The sequence below is a fragment of the Xenopus laevis genome, chromosome 9_10S (assembly GCF_017654675.1).
Source record: "Xenopus laevis strain J_2021 chromosome 9_10S, Xenopus_laevis_v10.1, whole genome shotgun sequence".
In the NCBI taxonomy this organism is placed as follows: Eukaryota; Metazoa; Chordata; class Amphibia; order Anura; family Pipidae; genus Xenopus; species Xenopus laevis.
The window spans coordinates 106,771,116-106,786,434 of NC_054388.1; the positions used below are offsets into that span (position 1 = coordinate 106,771,116).

The window sequence follows — 15,319 nt, forward strand, 5'->3', positions numbered from 1 at the left end:
CCAAATTACCCTAGCAACCATGCACTGATTTGAATAAGAGACTGGAATATGAATAGGAGAGGCCTGAGCGGAAAGAGGAGTCAGAAAAAGTAGCAATAACAATACATTTGTAGCTTTACAGAGAATTTTGTTTTCAGAAGGGTCAGTGACCCCCATTTGAAAGCCGGAAAAAGTCAGAGAACGCAAATAATTAAAAAACAAAAAATGTTTTGTTTTTTTTGAAGACCAGTTGATAAGTTGGTTAGAATTAGCCATTGTAACATACTAGAACCAACCCTTTCGGTAAACATTTTGTATGCTACAGGGGTAGTAGTTCACCTTCATACAACTAGTTTTCAAATATTTCACCAGAAATAAGGATTTTTTTCCCCAATAACTTTCTTTTTTCTATGAGTCACCATTTTTGTAATATTGAAGTGTAAAGTGTCATTTTTCACCTTCTAAAGCAGCTCTGGGAGGGGGTCGCCGACCCTGTAAACTAAATTGATACATTTCTTATCTTTGTCCCTGCTGAGTAGAATCTCTGGGTTTCATTACAGGCAGCTGTTAGAATTGATACAATAGTTGCTAATACTCCACAAATACTGCTGAGAAATGGATCAACTAAATGTTGCAAAATTGTAATAGTTTGCATCTGCCAGTTAAGTCTCTAAACACCAGAGACAAGGACTTTGGAAAAACAGTAGAAAATAAATAATGGAAAGTAATTGAAAAAAGTCTTTATTTCTTGGGAACAATCTGAAACCAACTGAACTGAAAAAAATTAGGAACCCCTTTAAGCAACTTTTCAATTGGTCTTAATTTTTTATAGTTTCGTTATTTGCCTTCTTCTTTGGACTATTGATACTTTTCATTATTGATCTTTCTATTCAGGCCTCTCCTATTCATTTTCCAGTCTCTTATTCAAATCAATGCATGGTTGCTAGGGTAATTTAAACCCTAGCAACCAGATTGCTGACATTGCAAGAGCTGCTGAATAAAAAGCTAAATAAAACAAAAAAACAAATAATTAATAATGAAAACCAATTGCAAATTGTATCGGAATATCACTCCCTACATCATATTAAAAGTTAGTTTAAAGATAATTATTATTATTTAATAATGATTCATTATTAATGAATTTTTATTAAGTAATAATGATGAAATGGTCCAGTATCCAGCCTTCTCTTTCTATGTGGGCACGGTTTTGCAGGGTCTCTGACCTTCATTTGCACATATAAGAAGTAATAATTTCATTTGCACATATAAGAAGTAATAATTTCTGCAGTGGAGCTGACCCTAGATTGCCAATATATCAGCAGTAGAAGGAGCAGTAGCGCAGCAGAATGCACCTACATTTACACAGCAGATATTAATTAGCAAAGTTGTCGGAAACTGCCGGATGGAACTTGGCAGGAATGAGAAAGCCGTGCCAGAGAATGTATTCCCTTGGGGCTTATTAACTGTAATGTGTTGGTGCGGGAGGGGTGACACTCGATTACATGCAGACGTAGATTAAGATACTTCGTTGGTTCGCATGGAGGCAACTCAGAATATCTTATTTATAGCCACTTTTCAGTTGTTCTTAATATTATATTTTGAATCTTTTTTTGAAATATTTGCCTTCATCTTCTAAATCTTTATAGCTTTTTAATGGGGGTCGCTGACCCCAGCAGCCAAAATCTACTGCTAAAATTTTATTGCCCTCTTTTGCTTTTTTTTTTTTTATTCAGGCAAATTCTTACCATACGCTTTTCTTCAGATAACTTCCTAGTTGCTAGGGTCCAGTATAACCTAGCAACCAGATACATGCTAAACTCCATATTGGAGAACAAAAACTAAATTATTTAAAAAAATTAAAATAGTCTTAGATTATGAATGTCTACATTGTGCTTAAAGTTAAGTTAACGGGGTGGTTCACCTTCGAGTTAACTTTTAGTATGATGCCGAGAGTGAGAGTCTGAGACAATTAGCAATTGGTTTTCATTTTATATTATTTGTGTTTTGAGTTATTTTGCTTTTTATTCAGCAGCTCTCCAGTTTGCAATTTTAGCCATCTGGTTGCTAGGGTGCAAACAAGAGTCCTGCAGCGGGTCGGGTACCCGCGGGTTACCCGCAAAAAACTGCGGTACCCTGCGGGTTGCAGGTAGAAGTCGGGAGCGGGTCGTCTGTTCTCTGGGTTTGCGGGTCTTCTCAATAGTGAGTTTTACTCCTTTTTTACTGATCACGCCTACTTCTAATGATGTCACTTCCAGTTTAGTCAGTGGGTCGTGGATAAGGTACTTGCGGGTCGGGTAGCAGATCCAAGCGGGTAAGTATACGGGTTGGGTTCGGGTTTAACAAGTTAGTTCCGCGCAGGACTCTAGTGCAAACAACTCTAGTAACCATGTATTGATTTGAATAAGAGACAGGAATATGAATAGTAGAGGCCTGAATAGAAAGAGGAGTAATAAAAAGTAGCAATAACAATTCATTTGTGGCCTTACAGAGCATTTGTTTTTAGATGGTGACCCCCATTTGAAAGCTGAAAAGAGTCAGAAGAAGACAATTAAAAAAAAAAAAAAACAATAAAAAATAAATATAGACCAATTGAAAAGTTACTTAGAATTGGCCATTCTGTGTAACTAAAAGGTGAACCACCCGGTTAAGATACTGGGACTTGTAGTTCAGCAAAGGTTAGAGATATGATTTACAGGGCCCGGCTGGAGACAATGGCAGCCCCCATGGCGTCTCCTGCATCTGCTGAGATGTTTACACCCAGGCCAATTTATCCATCTGTTTAGACAAGATTCCCAAGATTATCAGGGCTGTACTTATGTACTTATGGAAAGTCATATCCTGTCTGGCTGCTCAGTGTCACCTGGGGTCAAGTTAGTCATGTGACACGACGTATGCAGAACAGACACTTTAGTTAAAAGCCTTAGAACTTCTCCCTCTCAGGCTCTTCTTATTTACAGCTCGGGGTGTTGTAAAGTCATTTATCCACTGACTCAACTGATACCATATAAGGTCATGTGACCCCACACCTAAGGGCTACCAGACTTATTATCCCCAGCCCACTGGATATACAGATCTTCAAATCAGCCATGAGGCTTTTAAGGGGTGGTTCGCATTTAGTAGGTTACAGAATGGTCTATTCCAAGCAACTTTTCAATTAGTCTTCGTTTTTTCTTTTTTGTAGTTTTTGAATTATTTGCCTTCTTCTTCTAACTCTTTCCAGCTTTCAAATAGGGGTCACTGACCCCATCTAAAAACAAATGTAAGGCTACAAATTATTATATTATTACTCATCTTTCTATTCAGGCCTCTCCTATTCATATTCCAGTCTCTTATTCAAATCAGTGCATGGTTGCTAGGATAATTAGCAAACAGATGGCTGAAATTACAAACTGGAGAGCTGCAGAATAAAAAGCTAAATAACTCAAAAACCACAAATAATAAAAAATGAAAACCAATTGCAAATTGTCTCAGAATAGCCCTCTCTACGTCATACTAAGAGCTAAAGGGGTTGTTCACCTTTATGTTAACTTTTAGTATGATGTAAAGAGTGAGATGCTGAGACAATCTGCAATTGGTTTTCATTTATTATTATTTGTTTTTGAGTTATTTAGCTTTTTATTCAGCAGTTCTCCAGTTTGCAACTTCAGCAATCTGTTCGCTAGGGTCTAAATTACCCTAGCAACCATTCAGTGAACAATAGACTGGAATATGAATAGGAGAGGCCTTGCACAGAAAGATGATTAATAAAAAGCAATTTTATGCCAACTATAGGCTAAAAAACTAACTGAACGTCTCCCAACTGAGTAAAACCAATGGTACATCCATGCACGGTAGAGTAACCACAGGGACAACACACTTCATAGCTGTAGGGGGGGCACAGTGAGAATCCTTGATACAGGTCTAGATGGTGGGTGTGAGGGGACCTACCCTTCTATATAGCTACACCCCGGTCCCTGTCAAAGAGACGCTCTATTCAAATGTTATTTCTTAGCACTGGTTTATCAGTCAACTAATTGCAAACTAATCCAGTTAAGAAGAATGACACAATGTCAGCGGGAGAGCAACCAGCCTAACTAGGTCACAAATAGCACTCACTGCATCAGGGACCACACCTTAGGTTTTTTCCAGAGATACCATACAACTATGGCAGGTATTCCCTTGTAATAAGCACAATTCTGCAGGAACAGCCCCCTAAGTTTGCTCAAAGTCTGTACAGAGAGATGCCATAAAACTATGGCAGCATAGGTATTCCCCTGTACTAAGCACAATTCTGCAGGAACAGTCCCCCTAAGTTTGCTCAAAGTCTGTACAGAGAGATCCCATAAAACTATGGCAGCATAAGTATTCCTCTGTACTAAGCACAATTCTGCAGGAACAGCCCCTAAGTTTGCGCATTGTCTGTACAGAGAGATCCCATAAATCTATGGCAGCATAGGTATTCCCCTGTACTAAGCACAATTCAGCAGGAACAGTCCCCTAAGTTTGCTCATAGTCTGTAGAGAGAGATCCCATAAAACTAAGGCAGCATAGGTATTCCCTTGTACTAAGCACAATTCTGCAGGAACAGTCCCCTAAGTTTGCTCATAGTCTGTACAGAGAGATCCTATAAAACTATGGCAGCATAGATGTTCCCCCTGTACTAAGCACAATTCTGCAGGAACAGCCCCCTAGGTTTGCTCATAGTCTGTACAGAGAGATCCCATAAAACTATGGCAGCATAGGTATTCCCTGTACTAAGCACAATTCTGCAGTAAATATATAGAGCACGGTAGCCTTTTAAAACGTCAAACAGGAATATTCTGCAGCCGAGCAAAGGAAACGTTACCATCTGTTATCACTAGTTTCTGCTGATCCAATTTCACTAGATACAGCCCTGTAACAGATACCATGGCAATGAAGGGGTTAACCATGAAATGCGTATAACACAAGAGGACACCATAGAAGGGACAGCCAAAAATTCCCTGACTTATTGACTTGGCCGGGTCCCATCAAGGCACTGGGATTACTGGTTACATCACTCTGGCTCACTGGAGAAATGGTCACAGGTCCTGGGCCCCAATTGGATCCCCAACATAGAACGAAGAAATGGGGAGATACAAATCTGAGCACCCCTGTAATCTCTCATATTCTGTATATGTATATAGATATATTCCAGGCTCCCCCCGCCCCCACCCCCATACTTTTCCTTTAAGGTAAAAAAGCGGCACCGAGTCCTCCACATCAGCAGCTTTGCCTTAACAACTCCTAAAAAGGGAAAAAGGGAAAGTGGGACGTTTGCATCTTGTGAAGTGGAAGGGGCAACAGATTTAGAACTGATGTGTTTTATACATGTCTGTAACCTTTCCCCAATGCCGACATCAAACGTCAGGAAACAGAACCACTCATATCTCCCACCCGCTGCCCCATGGACTGGTTCTCTATAGAGTCCTACATAATATTCCCATCCAACAATAATTATTTTTAAACACATTTTCCTCAGGTTTTTCTTCCTTTTTCTACTACCCCTACTCCAACCTATGAAAACCCAAAATATAGCTTTATCCATTGCCTCCTATCCCCACAGCCACTACATAGGGGCAGATGTCAAAATGTAAATTTCTACAATAAAAGAGACCAATATAAGAGGGAGCAAGCAGAAACAGACCAGGCTACTAACCTACTCAAGTCATTGTTGGTCCAAGCTCCCCTAGAAGGTCTAACCTTGTGTCAGGCCCCATACTTAGCTCAGGCTTTCCTGCAAAATCCAGCCTTTGGCCAATGGCTTCCCCAGGCAAGGTCCGGCCTTTGGCCAAGGGCTTCCCCAGGCAAGGTCCGGCCTTTGGCCAAGGGCTTCCCCAGGCAAGGTCCGGCCTTTGGCCAAGGGCTTCCCCAGGCAAGGTCCGGCCTTTGGCCAAGGGCTTCCCCAGGCAAGGTCCGGCCTTTGGCCAAGGGCTTCCCCAGGCAAGGTCCGGCCTTTGGCCAAGGGCTTCCCCAGGCAAGGTCCGGCCTTTGGCCAAGGGCTTCCCCAGGCAAGGTCCGGCCTTTGGCCAAGGGCTTCCCCAGGCAAGGTCTGGCCTTTGACCAAGGGCTTCCCAAGACTTCCCCAAACAAGGTCCGGCCTTTGGCCAGGGCTTCCCGGGGCAAGGTCCATGCAAGTGAGTAGATTCCATCTTGATCAGCTAATCCTGCAGGAAAATACCATCTACTTGAATACAAAAATGTGAAAAGGTGAGTTTATATATAAACCGGGATTCACCAGAGAGGCAAAGGCAGAAACCCCCCTAACTGAGCCTTCATGACTGCCTCACCTCCTTCTGAGAGTCACTGGTGCGGAGTAACAATACACACAGCCTTAATGAGTATCCTCCGAAACAATGAAAAAGCTTTACATGGGCCCTACACTTCCAAATAATCAAAAAGACATGCGCCCAGACTCCACAAGGGAGAGTGAAACAAAGAATACTGTGTGTGTGTGTGTATATAACATTTTAGATATGATGCCATTGCCTTCCTACCCCTAAAGTGACTAATATCCTTATCATTTACAGTAGGGGGTACATTATCCCTTATAATACATGAGTGATACTCACCCGAGTTCCCTGTATAACTCAGCCTGAAGCCTTGTGTCTTTATATGGTCATAGAACCCCTCAGTGACTTCTAATATCCTTATCATTTACAGTAGGGGGTAGCTTATCCCTTATAATACATGAGTGATACTCAGAGTTCCCTGTATAACTCAGCCTCCAGCCTTGTGTCTTTATATGGTCACAGAACAACCCCTCAGTGACTTCTAATATCCTTATCATTTACAGTAGGGGGTACATTATCCCTTATAATACATGAGTGATACTCAGAGTTCCCTGTATAACTCAGCCTGCAGCCTTGTGCCTTTATATGGTCACAGAACAACCCCTCAGTGACTTCTAATATCCTTATCATTTACAGTAGGGGGTACATTATCCCTTATAATACATGAGTGATACTCGGAGTTCCCTGTATAACTCAGCCTGCAGCCTTGTGTCTTTATATGGTCACAGAACCCCTCAGTGACTTCTACTATTATTTACAAAAGGGGATACATTATCCCTTATATTACATGAGTGATACTCCAAGTTCCTGGTATAACCCAACTTGCAAAGCTAAAAAGGTAACATCTTCCTCTTAAGATAAATCAGATCAGAAGAGCCAATTTGCTCCACAGATAAGGAATGACTTTTCCTTTGGAAGCGGCTAATAAAATACCAGGTGGATTGTGCAGCAGATCAATAGACGACATTATACTGCTCCTAGGACACTATTGAACGCAATGGCAATTCCGTTTACCTGCTGGATTGTGGGTGATAGTGTAAACATAAAGGGCAAATTAACCTCTGAAAGTAACAAGTGCTTATTTACAATGTGTGCATGTACAGCAACCAATCAACACCCGGCTGGAAGGTGTCTTACCGTTGATTGGACCATTATTTGTGCACACCGTCACTGATAAGATAAAGGCCCTTCTGAATAGGGGAAAGGGTGGGAACTAATTACAATCAATTAGCTGCTTTAGATCTTGTCTTTCATTATAAGCTTCCCTTAAAAACAGGAGTGATCCCGTGCCGGATTATAACTGCTGCATCCAGCTGCAAGATCAGTGTCCAATTTCAAAGGTCCAGCATCAAAACAAATATTATAGGGATTAGCTCTAAGCCTTTTAATCGTTAAAGGTTAGTTGCCCTTTAAATAAAATGGTTACTGGTTTGGTTGAAGAAAGGGATAAGCAAAGTCTAAACGTATATTGGGAAGCTGCTAGGAATTCAGTTTTCTTTAATTAGCCAAAAACCTTTTTTGGGGTCAAGTTCCCCTTTAACGAGCAAGGGAAAGTCCAACAAGAACACTGCTGTTTATGGGTAAAGAACCTTCTCGTTCTGCCTTGTACAATGGCGGCTGAACACAGTTACAATCAACACAGTAGAAAACAAAGATCACCGGCTGACCGTTAGTGACTGGCAGTTGTAACGGGAAGTCTGAAACAGTGGCGAACTACTGGGGGTGCGATCGCTATATGGCTCGCTGGATGCTTGCGCTGACGGTAATCTGGCAACAAAATTTCGTTCAGAGGGGGGTGGGGGAGTCTGCTGCCCAGCCTGTACCCTGGGTGCTCCAGTTACGTTACTGGTCTCAAAGGCACCCTTGAAGAGGGCGATCATAACGACACCCTTCACAAATAACCTAAATAAAAGGTCGGTGGGGGGTGGAGTTTGGTACTTCCTGCCACAATGCTGTCTGCAAATACAACTCAATGGCCGGGCTTATGGGCGTAAGCAAAGTCTTACTGGCTCCTCATGACTCCTCCCACTGCAGCTCTCTAAAAGGAACATGGCTGCCCCCGCTGCTCTGCTTTTGAAAGGAAACACAAGCCAGCGCAGTGGAAAAGAGCCACAACCAAGGGCAGATTTAGAAAACATTATTGAAATTTATATAGGAGAAGCCAGTGCAGCAACCACGTGGAAATGTGTGCTAAGGTAGAGACTGTACTAATGGGGGTAGCAAAAACTTATGAGTGATACCGACACTAAAAATAGTCTTTTCAAAATATGAATCTACATTAAAAAATTTCCTAGAGGTCATGTTGATTGTTTTTCCCTGATAGTTCTGCTTTTGTAAGTCATTGTTACTTAAAGTTCCTAAACCCGACTGCCAACCTGACTGTCACTTCTTTACCTGTCAGTTTCCTGCTGCACAAAAATGGCAGCCCCCTCATACAGGAACATAGGGTTAAGGAAGGTGATGTAAAAGGATCGGACAAATACTTGTATGGCAAAATTATAAATTGCATTCAAAGACAATGTTAGATAATAAAAAAGGTTATTTTTTTGATGTCAGTATCTCTTTAAATTTAGGCTGCACAGGGCACAAGGAAAAGTTGAGTTAATTCAAGTCACTGAGGGCTTCTATCTTCCCTTGTACTCCTGCTGTTTATCCATCTGACACCTGGGCCAATGGTATTAAAACAGAATGTTCTGCTCCTATACATGTGGAATAATGAGGAGCTCCGTGCCCATATAAAGGCACATGGCATAGGCATAAAGGCATAGGCATTTTCATAAACACACTTAACCATGAAGTGACTTCTAATATGCTTATATACAGTAGGGGGTACATTATCCCTTATAATACATGAGTGATACTCAGAGTTCCCTGTATAACTCAGCCTGCAGCCTTGTGTCTTTATATGGTCACAGAACAACCCCTCAGTGACTTCTAATATCCTTATCATTTACAGTAGGGGGTACATTATCCCTTATAATACACAAGTGATACTCAGAGTTTCCTGTATAACTCAGCCTGCAGCCTTGTGCCTTTATATGGTCACAGAACAACCCCTCAGTGACTTCTAATATCCTTATCATTTACAGTAGGGGGTACATTATCCCTTATAATACATGAGTGATACTCGGAGTTCCCTGTATAACTCAGCCTGCAGCCTTGTGTCTTTATATGGTCACAGAACCCCTCAGTGACTTCTAATATCCTTATCATTTACAGTAGGGGGTACATTATCCCTTATAATACATGAGTGATACTCAGAGTTCCCTGTATAACTCAGCCTGCAGCCTTGTGTCTTTATATGGTCACAGAACAATCCCCTCAGTGACTTCTAATATCCTTATCATTTACAGTAGGGGGTACATTATCCCTTATAATACATGAGTGATACTCAGAGTTCCCTGTATAACTCAGCCTGCAGCCTTGTGCCTTTATATGGTCACAGAACCCCTCAGTGACTTCTAAATTCCTTTATACTAGGCAAGAGGGGGCACATTCTCTGTATACAGTACTTATCCGTATATATATTTACAAGCCATAGGTGTTTGTGGGATTTATAGTTATAGGTTGATATTCAGGACTTGTAGGATAACTAGAGGTGTGGAGTGCAACACATTACAGCCTCTCTCAAGCATTTGCTACAGGTGTGAGAAGGCAGAATATACTTGTAGAGACCTGAAATTTCACGCAGAAACTGCCCGGGGGTTCAGCTGTCAGTCTGGACGAGGTGAAAACGTACAAGTGAGAAATATCTATTTACACCCTTCAAGGAAAAAACAAAACAAGGGTGAGGGAGATTCTGCTTGTACAGAGAGTAACTGCCCTGATGAGGGCAAGATCAAGTGACCACATTGTGACTGCAGGTTACACTATTAATTGCCTCGTGCCACAAGAAAGAGAAAGAGCACAGAATAACATTAAAGGCAAACTATACCTAAAACACTGCATCCTCCTGTATGAAATACTTATTTATGCATCCACCAAGCACATGAGCAATGAACATGGCAGCTCCCTGGCACTGGACTTCTGCTGCTTCCAACTCAGGAAGAAGTTGGAGCCATAAAGACAGTGGGTTGGTAGGTATGTGCCATCCCTCATTCACCCCCGGCCCACTGTGTGCAAAAGAGCATGAAACAATAAAACAATGCACACGGGATCTCTACTTTTCATGGCTTTAATGACGCGAGACTGGCAGTGGCAGTGAGTCGAAACATTACCCCAGAATCATAAAAGCAGGTAAGTGGTCAAACACCCTGCTCTTCTCTCCATAGGACTGGCAGCCTTTATACTCCATGTTGTCCCAGGCAAGACTTGCATCTGGCAAGGAAAGTGAAATTATATGGAGGGCACTCTATTTTTTACTGCACAAATAGACAGGTACATATTGCCCATGCCTCATCTTCCTATAAAAAGGCTTTAAAACACAAGTTAACCCCAAAATAAAATTTGCCTAATAAAAGAAAATAATATTCTAAGCAACTTCCAATATACATTCATGACCCATTTTCTGTGTTTTTTTTTAATTTATTTGTATAAGTATTGCTATTGAAAGCAGTGTTTGTCCCTTTGTTCTCTGCCCTGATGTCGAAGACTGTGGATTCAATGTAAGACAAGGCGGCTGATTAAAAGACCTGACTTTGCTGGGGAACCAAGACTTTTGCAACATTGTTTAAAAAGTAACAAGCCGGAGTTAAAATGCTGTTTTCAATAGCAAACATTTTTACAAATAACTTTAAAGGCACTGGAAATCGTTAATAAATGTATACTGGAAAGCTGCTTAGAATTAGGTTTTCTTAGGCACATTTTTATTTTGGGGTTGACTTTCCCTTACTATTGTGGGAAATGACTATACACAGACCAGGCTTTCTGCCCATGGACCTAACGCTCCACATCCAGGGCACAATATATGCCAAGGGAGGGTTTGCAGCAGGCACATGTATCTGTACAACACCGTGGCTATAAAAGCACTACATGGGCAACACAAGGCCAGTAAAGCCAAAAAGGAAATGCAGAGGCATTAGTCACCCGCTGGGAAGCCGCACACAGGCAATAAACACCAGTACCCTCCCCTGTACTGTCTGCTCAGGGCCAGACCCGGCCGGCCAGGCTCTTGGCTGTTTATTGGGCAGTAGGAAGGAACACAAACAAACATGACAGCTGCTCGGGGAAGCCTCGGGTTCAGAGGCACAATGAGGGGTTAGGCAGGAGTAGCAACTACACAGGTTAGGGAGGAGGAGTAAAGGGGTAGGTGGTGGGTCAATACCAGTGATCAGTGAGTGACAGCGCATTTTACAGCAAAGGGGAAAAAACTAAAACAAATCAGGGAGGGAGACTACTGACAGGATGCAATTATCTGCCAGGGTCTGCGGAGAGCGACATGGACACACACAGTCCAGCAGGAACAGCAAAACACTGATGCGATAAAGGCTCTTTAGGGTGCACAGTGGGAATAGCTGGGGTATGGTTCTTTAGGGTACACAGGGGGGGGGATAGCTGGGGTATGGTTCTTTAGGGTGCACAGGGGGAATAGCTGGGCTATGGTTCTTTAGGGTACACAGGGGGGGATAGCTTGGGTATGGTTCTTTAGGGTGCACAGGGGGAATAGCTTGGGTATGGTTCTTTAGGGTGCACAGGGGGAATAGCTGGGGTATGGTTCTTTAGGGTGCACAAATAGCTGGGGTATGGTTCTTTAGGGTGCACAGTGGGAATAGCTGGGGTATGGTTCTTTAGGGTGCACAGGGGAAAAGCTCTTTAGGGTGCACAGGGGGAATAGCCGGGGTATGGCTCTTTAGGGTTTGGCTGTTAGGGTAGCAGTCAGCAGAACTGGGGTGCAGATAACAGCGGTATGGCTAGAGGAATTCCGTTACAGTAGGTGAAAAATTAAGCAGGGGTGAAAGGGTTAATAAGGAAGGGTAGATGTGGGGTGACTGTAGCACAGCTGGGAAACAAAGGGAAATGGGGTCAATGAGTGCCTGGATATAACAAAACTTTAAACAGAATATGTGGAGGTGCTGAAAATGAGAGTTCTCAGGAGAGAGAAACTAAGGCATCAGTCTAAAGAGGGTTAATGGGGGGAGCACTGAGACAGACAGCCTGGAGGGGGGCACAGGGCTAAGGGTCCCAAGAACTGTTATACTGAAGCAGCATCTTGTGTAATCACATGTACCAGTGGTACCCCAACATAGAGTGGAGAGTGGACCCAAGGCATTTCCATAGCAAGGTCTGGGGGCAAACAGCTGGGGGCCACTGGCAGAGGGATGAATGGTGTTACACTCACTGTCCTGCTGCTGCTGCGGGGAACAAGTTCAATACTGGGGTACAGCACAAGTGCAATGGGGAACAGTGGGTTATGAGCACTGGAGAACAGAACCAGGGGACCATTAACACAGACCTGAGCCCCACAATTAGAGGATGGAAAGTATCAATTCCAATCATTACTGGGGTCTCAGCAGAGTGGGGTGTGCTGCTAATGACCCCAAAGAATGAGCAATAACGGGGTGCACAGGGCAGGGGCCCATGGACAGAACAAATGCTGGAGTTTCTCATAAACAATGGGGGACAGACAGTGAGGGGGGCAGAAGAGGCTCAGGGGACGAGCAATAATGGGGTGCAGGGAATAGTGGGACTAAACATGTAAATATAAATATATATATATATATATATATATAGAGATAGAGATAGAGATAGAGATAGAGATAGAGATAGATAGATATATATATATATATATATATATACACACACATTATATACACAGACAAGATACACACACACATATATATATACATATATATATATATATATATATATATATATACATACATACACACACACACACACACACACACACATTATATATACACACACATACGATATATACACACACATGATACACACACACACAGGTGTGCAGGAGGAGCAGCAGTGAATGGGTGGGGGCGGTGGAGTCGGTCGTTACCTGGTTGAGATCCTCGTCGGACAGGAGGTGGGACTCGCGGGGTTTGAAGCAGTTCTGACATTTGCTCTTATTGAAGATATTCGCCTGGAACTTCTTACACGGGTTCTCCTTGGCGGACATGGTCCCTGCAGGCGGTGGGGGCGTCAGCCGGAGAGAAGATTAAGGTTCCCGGGGGAGCAGCTCAGCTTCCCCCATCACTCGGGGCCACATCCCCGGAGAAGGGAGGGTTTCAGCTTCCGATATCGCTGCGCCTCGGCTCTCGCTACAATTTCCCGTGTCCGTTTCCGCCGCTGGCAGCGCATCTACTGAGACATTGTAACGAGCCCGGCTAGAGGCGCTGGGCGGGGCCAGTGTAGGAGTGACTGACACTCGGCGCAACCAATGGCGGAGCAGCGCTCCATCCCCCAATCTATCATCAAGCAGCAAAACAAAAGAAAGCCAAGAACCTGGGAATGAGCATGTTTGGTTGTCGGCTGAAGGGCGGGATTAGAACGCACAGATGGGTTGGCCTGTAGCATTCCCAAGGGATCCTGTGACAGCTGCTGGGGAGGAGCTTATATTGTGATATGAGTTTCCCCAGTAATTATGTACAGTAATGTCCCTATTCTCTACAGTAATGTCCCTATTCTATATCTTTGCTGTAACTGTACAGAAATGTGCTACTTCTCTCTCTCTCTACAGTAAATAGGGCCGCCATGAGGGGGGAACAGTGGTTACAAATGTATCGGCCCCGGGACCCCTTGACAGTGCCGAAGCCATGCCGCCCTTCTGAAGTCCTGAACCATCGAATGGCCAAACAGCCAAAGTCCCAAAGCGGCGAATGACTCAATGTCATGAAAACAGCCGAAATTGAAGTAGTGAAGCGGTGAAAAGACCCAAAGTCACAAAAACAGCATAAGTTGAATTCCCAAAGTGGCAAAAGGACCCGAAGTCATGAAAACAGCCTAAATTTAAGTCCTGAAGCGGCAAAAAGACCCAAAGTCACGAAAACAGACGAAATTGAAGTCCTGAAGCGGCAAAAAGACCCAAGGTCACAAAAACAGTTGAAATTGAAGCCCTGGAGCGACGAAAAGACCCAAAGTCACGAAAACAGCCTAAATTGAAGTCCTGAAGCAGCGAAAGGCCCGAAGTAAAGAAAACAGACGAAATTGAAGTCCTGAAGCAGCAAAAAGACCCAGAGTCATGAAAACAGACTAAATTGAAGTCCTGAAGGGGCAAAAAGACCCAAAGTCACGAAAACAGACGAAATTGAAGTCCTGAAGTAATATAAGCGGCATGATAATATAGTAATGTTCTTATTTATCTCTACAGTAACTGTACAGTAATGTGTTACTTCTCTCTCCTGCAAATATGTAGATTAATGTTCTTATTCTCTATCTTTGCTGTAATTGTACAATAATGTGCCACTTATTCTGTCTCCTGCTAATATGTACAGTAATGTGCTTTCTCTCTTTATCTCTCTTCTCATATATAAATATGTTCAATAACATTTATTCTATCCATGTTTCTCTCCTGTAAATCTGTACAGTAATGTGCTAATTCTCTCTCTCTCTCTCTCTCTCTCTCTCTCTCTTTCTCTCTCTCTCTCTCTCTCTCTCTCTCCTGTAAATATGTGTAGCAATTCTCTCTCTTCTGTTAATATGTACAGTAATGTGCTAATTGTCTCGTTCCTTTAAATGCATAGGTTAATGTACTTATTCTGTATCGCCTGTAAATATGTACAATACTATTCTTTCTCTCCCTATCTCTCTTCTCACATATATATGTATAGTAAATATGTGTGGCAATTCTCTTTCTCTTCTGTAAATCTGTACAAGAATGTGCTTATTGTCTGCCGTCATATCTCTCCTGCACAGGTGATCATTCTCTCTTTATTTGTCTTTTATGTAAATATTTAAAATATTCAGTTCTTTTTTTCCTGTATTTACACTAATGTGCTAATTCTCTCTCTCTCTCTATATATATAAACAATAATAATAATAGCAATATTAATTAATATTAACACATATTTATAAACCACTGACACATTCCACAGCATTATAAATTAAATTGATGTATACATTTAACATAGGATTTACATACAACCAATCACTGA

General features: G+C 42.4%; 1 protein-coding gene across 9 annotated transcripts in view; it reads right to left on the minus strand.

Moving 5' to 3' along the window:
• mprip.S (myosin phosphatase Rho interacting protein S homeolog) overlaps nt 1-13,600 on the minus strand; it is a 106,262-nt gene extending 92,662 nt beyond the window's left edge. For 4 of the 9 annotated variants that reach the window (XM_041578823.1, XM_041578822.1, XM_041578824.1 and 1 more), the window contains exon 1: nt 13,225-13,600. In XM_041578823.1, the coding sequence (XP_041434757.1) occupies nt 13,225-13,344 (120 nt within the window). In that variant the 5' untranslated portion in view covers nt 13,345-13,600. The remainder of the gene's footprint in view (nt 1-13,224) is intronic. The other 5 variants (XM_018239329.2, XM_041578825.1, XM_041578826.1 and 2 more) reach the window with 3 other exon arrangements.
• Between the last annotated feature and the right edge of the window lie 1,719 nt (nt 13,601-15,319).